This window comes from Solanum verrucosum, unplaced genomic scaffold, assembly GCF_900185275.1.
Source record: "Solanum verrucosum unplaced genomic scaffold, falcon-dt-bn FXZP01000157.1, whole genome shotgun sequence".
NCBI lineage: Eukaryota > Viridiplantae > Streptophyta > Magnoliopsida > Solanales > Solanaceae > Solanum > Solanum verrucosum.
In genome coordinates, this window is record NW_026020185.1 from 2,542,059 (window position 1) to 2,554,294 (window position 12,236).

Here is a 12,236-nt window from a genome sequence, read left to right on the forward strand (position 1 = left end):
TAAAGGTGCAGGTTGTACTATATCTCAATTCTCTAATATGGTCTCTCAAATCAAAATATGACATTTTATCTACATCAACATCCAAAAATTATGTAATTTTTCTACCATTATATATTGGTTCCTCACTAGTTAAATCTAACACCCCACCATGGTACCACCTTAGAGTAATCACAGTAATCCATACATGTCTTACCCGAAGGCAATCAAAATAACAAAATAGTAATTATAGACATACTCTTACTTGAAGGCAATAAAAAATTAGAATAATACTTATAAACATATTATCATTGTAGCATTATGAACATAATACTAAGACGAACATAAATACAACATAGTAGCATTAGCTTCTCTATGAACATAATACTAAGACCAACATAAATACAACACTCCATGAACATAATATTAAGACGAATATAAAATACAAAATTACGCGACTTAGACGAGAAAGGGAAAAGCCTAATTTCATAAAAATTGTGGTATAGTATGGTGTAAATGAACACCTAACACTACAATCGTAAGCCACACATAATATTTCACACAATGTTGCTCTTAATTTCACGAATCAACAGAAACCCTAAGGGATAAAGCACAAACTCAAAATAATGGATAAAGAAGTAACCTTTTACTAAATCAGTTGATAAACTACGAAATCAAGTAGAAAATACATTAAAAAAAATCCTTCGATCATCACCAGAAATGTATATGCAAATGGAGAAGGAGATGAAAAGGAGAAAGGACAATTTTTGGGTTTTTTACATTTTTAGGAGGGAAATGGAGAAAAAACAAGAATCGGGGGTTGAAGTGGGTGGGGCACCCGGCCCGTGCAATCACGTGGGACAATTTATTTGGTTTATGTGGACAGGGCAGCACTCAACTGTGTAGTAAATAGAGAAATAAAATGTTCAAGGGTGATAGGACACCCGTGAAGTTGGAGTGTGTAGTTGAGACCATTTCCTCCCATTCATATAAAGCAATTTCATTGTCATCCTTTTTCTTTTTCAATAGGTATAAGTGAGCAAACTTTAAATGTCCTAGAACTGTACTCGCGCAAGAGAAAAATAACTAAAGAAAAGTTATCATCAACCAACACATACAAAGTCTCTCAATTATTCATGGATCAAATGATTAATTTGCATCAAAATGGAAGAAGAGAGGAAGACAACATATGGTTATGAAGCAAGAATGCGATAGAAATACTTTAAAATTTTGTACAATTAGTTTTTTTCAAGTATTTTAGCTTATAGTACCATAATTGTCTTTTCCGTCAACAAATGATCTGTTCACATAGTTAGCGTTTCTTAATAAGTAGATCAAAATCGCTATTAATTGAACATTAAATGTTCACAGTCAAATATCACGGGGACTAAAAAGTGAAATTAGGTAATAATACAGGGACTAAAAACGCCGTTTTAATGCACCGTGGTTTCCCGCCAGAGAATAGAGTGAGTTGGGTGATTTTGGGTTCCATTTCCTCTCTGCTCATTACTAGTACTTTGACTAAAATGGCGTCTTCTTCATCCAAAACCCTAATGGATCTATCGAAGCAACCAGCAGCAAAGCGTCTAAAACAGGTGTCTTCTACCGATAACTTCACTTCTAGCGCCTTGTCATCTTCATCTTCGCGTAAAGACTGTGACGAAGACCCCAAAGACGTAGTATCCTTTACGCCGGAGCAAAAGTCGAGAATGGAGTTCAACAGATCACTCGCAAAGGCCAAAAGAAACCTCAAACTATGTTCTGATAAAATCTCCAAATTAAACGCAAACGGTCTGTTAAACAATGCTCCTTTTACTTTTATGGCAAAATTATTTTTGGTTCCTTAACTTTGTGTTACGACTGAGTTTTTTTTTTTATCCAAAAAGATCGCCATGCATTTTCAATACCACAAAAGGTTTCAAGGACCTCATTTTAGCTTCGTCTAGTAGTTTTTTTTTAAAAAAAATGTATAAAGCAAAACAAATTTCAAATAAGAAATTGACCAATTTATATTTCAACATAGTCTTTTGATGATGGTATTGTTGGTACAACTTGCACTCACCTCTGACTATTCCACCATTTTCATGCCATGACACACTAGCACATGTATTGGGTTACTTTGCCCACTAAGGACTTGTGCAAATATTTTCACATATTCTGGTTATAATCGTTCCAAATTAATAGTGGACAAGTAAATTGATGTGGCAAATTGTGTCTTATAATGTTTTGATTTTTGGACATAAATTTGTGCTACATGTATCCTTTTTGTTGTTCTTTAATGTTTGGATGTTGTTAAAAGATCTAAAAAAAGTTATTGAATTGGATTAATTTTAAAAATTATGTCAGATGTTTTGGACTATTTGATGGAAAGAAATTTAAGATGATTTTTAGACAAGTATAGTAATGTGCAGAAAGTTGAAATGTACTTTTTTTTCTATTTCATCTTTTTGGTGTAAAGAAGAACTCTTAGAGGATGCGGACACACTGATATCTTTTCATGCGGACACACTCAAGTATAAAAACTGAATGTTTTCTACTTATAATATTTATATTTTCATGCCAAAGAGCAATGTAGATCCTCAGTTTTAAAACTCAAAGTAAGATTGCTACTTACAGAGCCTTTGGTTAAACTACTTATTCCTTGCAAGGCACTGAAAAAACATCTCTTGTGTACCAATTGTTAGGTGAAGGGGGCGGATATGTGAAGTTACGGGAACTGTTGATTGAGGAGACATGGGTGGAAGCATTGCCAGGGGAATTTGAGAAGCCCTATGCAGGGAACTTGTGCAAATTTGTGGAAAAGGAAATTAGTGGTGGTGTCCCAATTTATCCTCCACTACATCTGATTTTTAATGCTCTTAACACTACTTCATTTGACAGGATAAAGGCTGTCATTATTGGACAGGTAGTGTTTCTAGTTTTTATGGTAGCATTCACATGTAACTAACAGTATGTTCTCAAGGAATCACAACCTGTATAAAATTGTTTTTTGTATTGAAAACTTTACAACCTTACCCAAAAAGGAGACGGTAAAATATTACGCAGTATGTGCACCTGTGATAATTAGTTTCTTTAAAATATTTACGCAGGATGTGCACCTGTGTTAATAAGTTAGTTTTGAAATGCAACCATCTAAAATATAAAAACCAAATTTCTCTTTTAAAATAAAATACACAAGTTGCTTTGCTTCTCTTTTGACATCTTCCTTACTGGAGCAATCTGGTATTTATTCATCTCAGATATCACCTTTAGGGGTCGTTTGGTATAGTGTATTAGCAAAAAATAATGCATGCATTAACTCTGTGTATTAGTAATACCTTGTTTGGTACAATTTTTTCAACACTATTATGTATTAACGTGTGTATTTCTAATACCATGGATTTTTAGGTTACATTAGCATGGTTAAAGAGCCCATTGCCCCTCATAATCTTTTTTACATCTTTTCTGCCATAATTGTGAAGGATATATTTGTAAATAAATATTTTTATGCAATGCATTCTATTCTTAATACACCAAACCAAACAATGCATACAAAATAATTTATGTATAATTAATACAAGCATTACTAATATACTCCATTTAGCATTATTCTTTTACAATCTACCAATGACCTTTTAGGAATTTGGTAATGAAGCTACACTTTTTGGAAATATTTTAGCCTTTGCTGGAAGCATTTTTCTAACTTACAGAAGCATCATCCTTTTTCAATGTGATTTCAGGATCCATATCATGGACCAGGTCAGGCAATGGGCCTCTCTTTCTCGGTGCCTAAGGGTGTGAAAGTCCCTTCTAGTCTGATGAATATATATAAAGAACTTAAAGAAGATTTGGGCTGTTCAATACCACTTCATGGAAATCTGGAACAATGGGCTGTGCAGGTGCTTCTGAACTTCTTGGTGGAACTTGTCATCTAGTTTATATGGGTTTCATATTAAAAAGAATTTCTACTGTGCTTTTCGTAAATCAGTTTATTTAGTCAAAATCAATGACTTGTTACCCTTACAATTTTCACTTTTGCAGTCATTTGTGACACATTTGACACATGAAGTGCTATTGAAGCATGAACCATCATTAAAACTACTACCATTTCTGATCTCTTTCACGTTAATTCATGGAAATCTATATTTGATATTTAAACAAAATGTGGCTGCATAATGTTTATGCCAGTTTTGTTCACTGAACCTACATGGCTACTTATAAGTCAGATCTTTACATTTCCTAATTATTGACCGTGTAACAAGCTGCAAATGATTGCAACTTTAATTTCCAATGTCAGCTAATCAAAGATCAATGTTCTCTTCTTTATCAACTGCCCATCATTTCTTTAAGTTGGGGCAAACTATTGAGTACATGGTTATCCAGTGGTTTCTAATGTAATAATGGTGGATCCTGACTTGGACCAAGTTGATATTTATGCAAGCTTATTTGATAGAAATACATAACAATCTGTAAATATCAGTTTATAACTTTATAAGTAGTTTGAAATCTGAAACGTGTCACTTTTGTACACTACTGGTGGAACATTTAGAACTAAACTGTAGCACAAAGATGTGTATCATAGAAGTTCTCAACTTACACCACTCCCCTGTAGCACTAGCTCACTTGCATACTTGAAAGCATGCTTGTTTCTTGTTAATGTAAGAAGGTTTTTATTTAGAGCATACCTAACCTAGATTTATACTTAGTTTGAGCTGGAAATTAGAGTAGTTCATGGTTCAATGTGGAATTTCTGTTAAATGAAACGATGCTTTCACATCAGCAAAAAATAACTTTGTAAACCTTGAGGTACTCCTCTTTATAAGTTGTGTTTGTTGAGTTCCAACATAGGTCATTTAGGGATGGAAAGATCTCTTTACATGGTCTTGGGCAATCCTCACCTAATGAGCTAGCTTTTGAGTTGAGTTAGGCCCAAACTCATTTTCTTATCATGGTATCGGAGCTAGACCCATCCCATTTCTTTTACTCGATGTTGGGCCCCAATATTATATTTTCCACACTCCGTTGCCAGGCCTGGGTGTGTGAGGGGGTGTTGATTGACTGCATCGGTCATTTAGGGATGGGAAGGTCTATTTATATGGTCTTGGGCAATCCTCACCTCATGAGCTAGATTTCGGGTTGAGTTATCCCAAAGTCCCTTTTTTTTTATCAGTGTTGACAACACTTATATAGACTTCATTTTTTCTTCCTTTAAGTAATTGTCTGACATACACCACATTGCTTTACAGGGCGTTCTGCTTCTCAATGCTGTTCTAACAGGTGAATTTGTGTCTTCAATGGTTTTATATATTTGGTCTGGACACGTTCCTTTTGGATTCGTTTATTCTCATATGCTTTTTAGGGCGATATTATTGCTATCGCGATGTGCTTGTGAAGATTAATAAGGAGATACTAACTGAAAGAATATCTCTGTATCTCTCTCTCTTCCTCTCTACATAAATCAATTAAGGTGTGTTTATTTATAAGATCTGAGAATTCGATTTAGGTAAAAAAAAAAGAAGAGAAAGTCATCATTAAGTCGGTAGAGAGGAGTGATTCTGAACCAATCTCAATGTATCTAGATGTTTGTTCAAGGTTTGAATTTGAAGGCATCTGACAAGTTTCTTAATGTACCAAGGTATCTCCTGCGATGTGAAATTTGCTGTATTTTGTAATCTTATTGTTAGACATCATATCTGTCATATTTCAGACTTTCTGTATGCTTCACTTTTATTTCCTAATTTTTGGATTGCATACACATGACTGAAACATAAAGATTTACTGACATGAAACCTATCATATAGAACTTGCATCCATATTGTTGCTTTCTAGTCCTATCCCATGATGTTGATGGTGCTCCATAATACTATCGGAAGCTGTTAAATGCCATGTACTATAGAGTGCCTTGGCCATGGCTGCACTAACTTACAATTACTCTTGCCCCTACATTGGCCCACTTGTTAGTGGCCAATGCACATGCAGTGCCCACAAATAACGACTGTAGTGTGCCTTCAGCGACCAACAACCAGTATTTTACGATGTATTATTCTACAAGCAAGTGAAGCTTTAGAGAGCAGCATGCAAGGAGATCTTGCTAGTAGTTGCCAACCACCTTTATTTAATAACAACCAATCACCTTTGTACTTGTATGAATAGGGGTTTAGCTCATCATTTGTAATTAGACAAGCTTAGGTCATTTTAATAGTGTATATTTCTGTTATCAGCAATACAACAAAATTTCCAGCATTCTCTTGTCTTCTTAGCTAATAGCTTCTTTGTTCTTGACTTAACCGAGTCAACAATTTGCTATAGGTCTATTTTGTCAATAATACTGAGCTTAGTACTCATTAGCAAAGCATAGCATTATAAGTGCTGCCTAGGTTAAGTGGGGTGTACCGTAGACTTGATCTAGGCCGACTGTGCAACGTTTACTCGTTTTGCCTTCCAGGGAAAATGTTAAGTTCAGCCATTCATCAAACATACAAAAACAACCTGTGGGACCGGCTTAGGCAGAAAGATCAAAGAAGCTAAAATCCAAGGCAAAAGAATGTGTGAAAATCTTGTGAGATTGCTGTCAATAGTAAGTACACAATTATACAAATAGGTTTCTATTAGTATATGTATACAGATGGTTGACATTATATGGGCAAAACACTTGCACCAGAGTTGCTGTTCCAAAAAAAAGAAGAAAGAACCAAAACGAAAACCTTGCATCATAGTTTGATTTCCTATCCAATTATTAATAGTTGATAATATTTGTCTCTTCTATTTCTCTATCTACCTTAATTCACAAGTTAGTGTTGTCAACTACATTTTGATCTTTTGAAAAATTAAGATCTGCTGTTCGGATATTGTGTGTCTGTCCTTTTTAAACTTCTGAGGATATATGGTGGAATGTTACCCCCCTGTTTTGAAGAAGACACTCCTTCTCATTTGTTCTCGAATGCTTTATGGTATTATTTGCTTTTCTTTTTCATTGAAGAGATGGAATGACACTTCTTCTTATCTTCTACAATTTAATAGCATTTTGAGCCTTCTCTTTTCCCTGATATACTCTCAGTCAGGCATCATCAGGCAAATTCACATGCAAATAAAGGCTGGGAGCAATTTACAGATGCTATCATCAAAACAATTTCTCAAAAGAAAGAAGGAGTTGTTTTCATTCTGTGGGGAAACTATGCCCAAGCAAAAGCCAGGTGATTCATTACAGGGCTGCAAATACTCTATTTAGTTTGTTAATATCTGATTGGGAATCCCGGCTTTATAATAGTTAGTCTGAAGACGACTTAGTTATTTTATGGGCATCACTTGTAACCTTTGCCCTTGTTGGAATTATACCTGCAAGCTAAGTGTTCAATAGGCGAAAGTACGAGGATAGGGGATGATGTGGTAACATTTTTTGAATGTCCAGTAGTAGATTTCTGGTTAAATTTCCTATGAATGAAATTCTCTGCTTTGCTTCCATCTTCAGCTTCTTGCTGATACTTTATGAGAGCCATTTCATTTGACTCTAGAAGTTTTATGACTTCTTAACTCAAGATTTGTTATCAAAACTACTGTTGCCAAGGATTTCTTTTATAAGTTTGCACTTTTTGTGTCGGACTTGTTATGTGTACTTAAAGTGATGGCATCTCAAATATTTCACTGAATATTTTTTCTCACCAGTATTTTCCCAAGTTTGAGTTTTTTATATTAAACATAGTATGCTATCTATAGTGAAAGCTGCATAAGGCACCCTACAGACAAGGTCCACCAGAATATCATTTGAACTAGTGTTCTTTTTTCAAGTCATTACTTTTTGAAGATAAAAGAAACATATTTTATTTGTAAAGTAAACTACTATATTTTTCTTCTTACATGCTCGTAATTTTGGAAAAATAGTTGGTCAGCCTTATTCTACTTGAGTTGCAGCAATTCTGTTTAATCTTTTTCTGAGAGCAACAGTTACCCCATCAACACAGGATTGTCAGACCTATTCGCTCCCTACAGTACTTTGTGATTTTTCGTTTCCTTCACTTAGAAATAAATAGCAATACCTGCAGCTAGTTACAGCGACATCCCAGTGAGTTATCCTTGGTACAACTTTAGATGCTAGATAGTGATTCTCCAATATTCTGAAGAGGTTAAAGTTTATGATTTAGGTAATTGCTTTGGATGTCTAATGAAAGATTCCATAAAAGATTTTTTATTTCTATAAAAAGATCAAATTTAACTGTAAAAACACTGGGAATGAGATTGCGTTATTCAGCTCTACTTTCTTGAAATTGATTCGATATTGTGCAGACGAGGTTCAAACAGGAACTATTCCTTTTCCCTCCCAATTAACCCTTTTGTTTTACAGGTTAGTTGATGAAACAAAGCACCATATTCTCAAATCAGCACACCCTTCTGGATTGTCTGCAAACAGAGGTTTCTTTGGATGCCGGTGTGTTCCCTTGACAACAGACTCATTTCAACTGAAATACTCTTAAGCATTTCGTGTTTTATAATTATAGTGCTGTAGTTATAGTATATGAGTTTAGTTGTTATATTGCATTAAATATATTATTTTCCCTATTTACTTTTATGGATTGTGTTATATAATACTCCCTCCATCATATTTTATGTGGCACATTTCCCTTATTAGTCCATCCCAAAAAGAAAGTCACCTTACTATAATGAGAAACAATTTAACTTTCAAATTTCCCTTTTACCCTTAATGAATTGATTTATATTCACTCAAATATCTAAGGATTGTTTTAGACCAAAAGTTTCAAAAGTCTTCCTTTTTTTCTTAAACACCGCGTCAAGTCAAACGGTGCCACATAAAATGGGACGGAGGGAGTAATAAATATGCTCATAGAAGGGGGAGGCATGCACAACATGACTGATGCATACGAGCAACCAATTAGCCTTTTTTATTTGTTTCAAGGGCCTGGTTTCCTCTGAAGTCACAAGTTCTCTGCTCAGGAACAAACGGGAGCCAGTATAACAATGAATTTGAAAACTAGGTTGTTTCCATTGTGAACCATGGATGTGTCTGCATCGTGATTGCCTTCTCCCATTTCCTCTCTTTCAATCGTTTTCTGTGTTGAGCAAGAAAAATAAAAAATTTCTGGATCAGCTTATGATCACAACTCTTCCAGTGTAAAATGATTATCTTTTTCTTGGTCTTGTTTTGGGGTGTCAAAATTATCCCATGTAAACATGACCCACCCAAATTTGGGTTGGTCATTGACCTGCCCATTTATTAGTTCAACTCATCAAAAATGGGTTGATACGTAGCCCAAATTGACACCTGAAAATTTTGTCACATATTTTTGAAAGGACATTTTTTATTTGATATGTCATATATAGTCATAATAAAGAAAAAAAAGGTTCTATTAGGTACTAAAAAAATTATATAACAACAAATAAAAAAATTAAAACGTAGTAAGAATTTGGCGGGAAGGGTTATGACCTTTTTAGCCCATTTCAGCCCAAACAACTTTAGGGCAGGTCAATAAACCAGCCATTTATTGACTCAACCCATTTTGACCCGCACAAATTCAGCCCAATCCACCCATTTGACACCTTTAATCTTGTTTGCATGGAGCAGGCTGCTCACATGATGCCCAGAAATAGTAGTGTGATTGGATGAAATTTCTTTTGCTAGAATGCAGTGGGATATGGTGTCACAGTGGTCAACATCCAGCCATTTACTTGTGCTTGAGTAGATGCCACCTTCTAACATGAGATTTCTGCAATTTTTTTAAATGACAGTGTTTTCTGTTTACATTATCACGTTTCATGCTTGAATTGACTAGGAAGTTAGTATTAAACTGTTTTTCTTGCCTTCAACTGGTGATTACTTGTGCAGGCATTTTTCACAGACAAACCAACTTTTGGAAAAGATGGGAATGCCTCCCATTGAATGGCAACTATAAGCTGCTTCTCAACCATCACTTTCGGAATGCTAGTGCTACAGGGATTTGCCATTAAGAAGTGATTCATCTAGGTATGTAGATTTCATTGCTTTACCAGGTTCACTTAAAAATAATTATCATCTGATATCTTCACGTACATAGTAGGCTAGTAGCTATGGCTGGCAACTGCTTGCTCACAATCCACCTTCTTGGCAGTGGATAATTGCTTGAGAACTGCAGCTTTGTAGCTCATTACTCTCGTTTTTCTCTTTTGGGATGAAGTAGCTAATTACTTCTTTCATAATCATCTCTCATTTAGTGCATGTTTTTGGTTGGCATCCGTTTAGCAATCTATCAAGTGATCTTATGTCTTTACCTAAAAAATAATGATCCTGTGAAGTGGAATAACGATTTGGCAATGCTTCTATTTTTGTGAAGGTTTATCCATAAGTTGAACAAGAAAAGCTTTATTTTTTAAGTTTGGTGTGGTGTTAGTAGTGACTATTTTAGTGATCTGCATGAGTCACACCGCATACATGTTCAGCACTGAGATCAAGGAAAATAGTGTGGATGTCCAGAATGTTTATTTTGGATATAGTGAAAATCTTATTGGGTTTCAAGACGTATAAATTGATGAAAGTTATCAAAACAATCATATAAAGGTAAACAAATCTTGTTTAATTTTCAAGGACTTTGTGTTTTTTTATATAGTAGGATTCATTCTTTTGCATCTGCTGCCTTATTAGGTTACTAAAACTTGCTGACTACTGAACAAAGAAGCTTAATTCATTGCTGCATCCTTCATTTCAGGGAGGTGTCTTGCGGCAAATGGAAATTTGGATAAGGTTTTGCTGCTTGTTCCTATTTGTCCATTCTCCTGTGAAGGGTTTTACTTGGCTTCCTGTTATTTTGTAATAGTATGCATATATACTACTGCTTTCTAGTTATTGGAACATATATCTTTAGTTATTGAAAACTTAAACTAGATCGTGATTTCTCATTCTATTGTAAAATGGATTCACTCGTACTCTTTTTCAACACCTTGATCCTTGTACTTACTTTTATATATTTGCATTTGAATTAACAATTAAACGTAAAATATGAATGTTTTCACCTTTCGTTTAATTTTCTGCTTTAGAGGTGTACTGGAATATGTCTCATTTTGTTTTGGTTAAAAATCAACTTGTCAAAAATTAAAAGAAGTTACTAATATTAGAAAAGTAGTGATCGAGTATGCAGGTAATCTTTACTGCTCGTCTTAGTTCGGTGTTTGTATTAACTTGTTTCTCTTTGGTGTTTGTTGTTCATATTATTACCTAGAATTGTTTGTTGTGATATGTTAAAAAATCTGATTCTTGTTCATATCGCGGTTTCAGATATATGTTCGAAACTTGACGTTGTATAGACTCTTTGGCATCATAAAAGTATGTTGTTTTATAATTTGTATTCCCTTCATGTATTAAGTTTTGAATAGGCTTTAGATTAGCTTGTGCGTTAGATTCAACAATTAAGGTTACTAGTTACGCAGATTAGCAGTTTGTTGCTTCTTAGATGTTTTATTTCCTTCAATAGTTGGAAGTCAAAGGTTTAAATTAGTAAGTTTTTTTTGATTTGTTTTGTTTTGTTTCTACCATTCCTCAACTTCAAAATCTTAACATGTTTTAGTTTCAGTAGAGTAGATATTATTCCCTTCTATCTAAATTCGATTAAGTTATGGAATTTTCTATTTTCCTCTGATTTATGCATAAGTAGTGAAAACTTGGAGATGTCTAGTACTTTGGTATAAATTGGTAGCATAAGTTGTTCACGCGGATGGTAGCTTATTTTCTAGTTAGATGCTTTGATTTGTCCCTATTTGGTCTGTGACATAATCTGAAATAAAAGGATCAAATTTTATGTTTTACCCTCCATCCCTCATAATAGGGTATACAAAATTAAATCGAAAATCAAATCAAACCACAAATTGAGTCAAATCAGGAAAAAAATTTGACTAATAGTTTGGTTTGAGTTGGGTTGGTATTGAAAAAGAATTCGTCTATACTTGGATTGGTTTGGTTTAAACTAAAAAGAGTGAACCTAAAATCAAACCAACCCCACATTATATATATAACTTTTAAAATTTATTTTATACGTAGAAGTATTTATTTTGATATAATTTTTAATATTTTTTATACTTTTTCATAAATGTTATCTTTTAACATATTATGTCAGTTTTTTGAGACTTAGAATTTTAAATGGTCCAATAAAAGTTATAGTGTATAGATGTTAGTAACTCTAATAAAGCTCAAATCAAAATCAAATCAATACTTATGCTAACAAAAAAATTTAATTCAACACTAAAAATGATAATAATGTTAAATATTTGTTTTTCAGTTTTACATTGATTTAGACATTTAAAAT

The 12,236-nt window shown here is 34.0% G+C and overlaps 1 protein-coding gene across 3 annotated transcripts; it reads left to right on the forward strand.

The window, feature by feature from the left end:
• The first annotated feature begins 1,408 nt into the window (after window positions 1-1,408).
• LOC125829328 (uracil-DNA glycosylase, mitochondrial) lies at window positions 1,409-10,760 on the forward strand. 3 transcript variants are annotated; one of them, XR_007443086.1, is made up of 8 exons: window positions 1,410-1,767; window positions 2,661-2,881; window positions 3,696-3,854; window positions 5,202-5,232; window positions 7,013-7,148; window positions 8,294-8,377; window positions 9,791-9,928; window positions 10,647-10,760. XR_007443086.1 is itself a non-coding variant. In XM_049508566.1 (7 exons), the coding sequence occupies exons 1-7, from the start codon at window positions 1,413-1,415 to the stop codon at window positions 9,855-9,857; spliced, it is 1,053 nt and encodes a 350-aa protein (XP_049364523.1). In that variant the 5' UTR covers window positions 1,410-1,412; the 3' UTR covers window positions 9,858-10,219. The 3 variants fall into 3 exon arrangements, 2 of the variants coding, with proteins under 2 accessions (XP_049364524.1, XP_049364523.1); XM_049508566.1 differs by lacking the exon at window positions 10,647-10,760 and having other exon boundaries at window positions 9,791-10,219; XM_049508567.1 differs by lacking the exons at window positions 8,294-8,377; window positions 9,791-9,928; window positions 10,647-10,760 and adding an exon at window positions 6,401-6,532 and having other exon boundaries at window positions 1,409-1,767.
• The last annotated feature ends 1,476 nt before the right edge of the window (window positions 10,761-12,236 follow it).

Bases quoted from the DNA above. Each gene is read 5' to 3' on its own strand.
- LOC125829328 (XM_049508566.1), top strand. From the start codon at position 1,413: ATGCACCGTGGTTTCCCGCCAGAGAATAGAGTGAGTTGGGTGATTTTG. The intron at 5,233-7,012 runs GTGAATTTGTGT...ATATACTCTCAG, and splicing joins TCTCAATGCTGTTCTAACAG to TCAGGCATCATCAGGCAAAT. The intron at 8,378-9,790 runs GTGTGTTCCCTT...TTACTTGTGCAG, and splicing joins AGAGGTTTCTTTGGATGCCG to GCATTTTTCACAGACAAACC.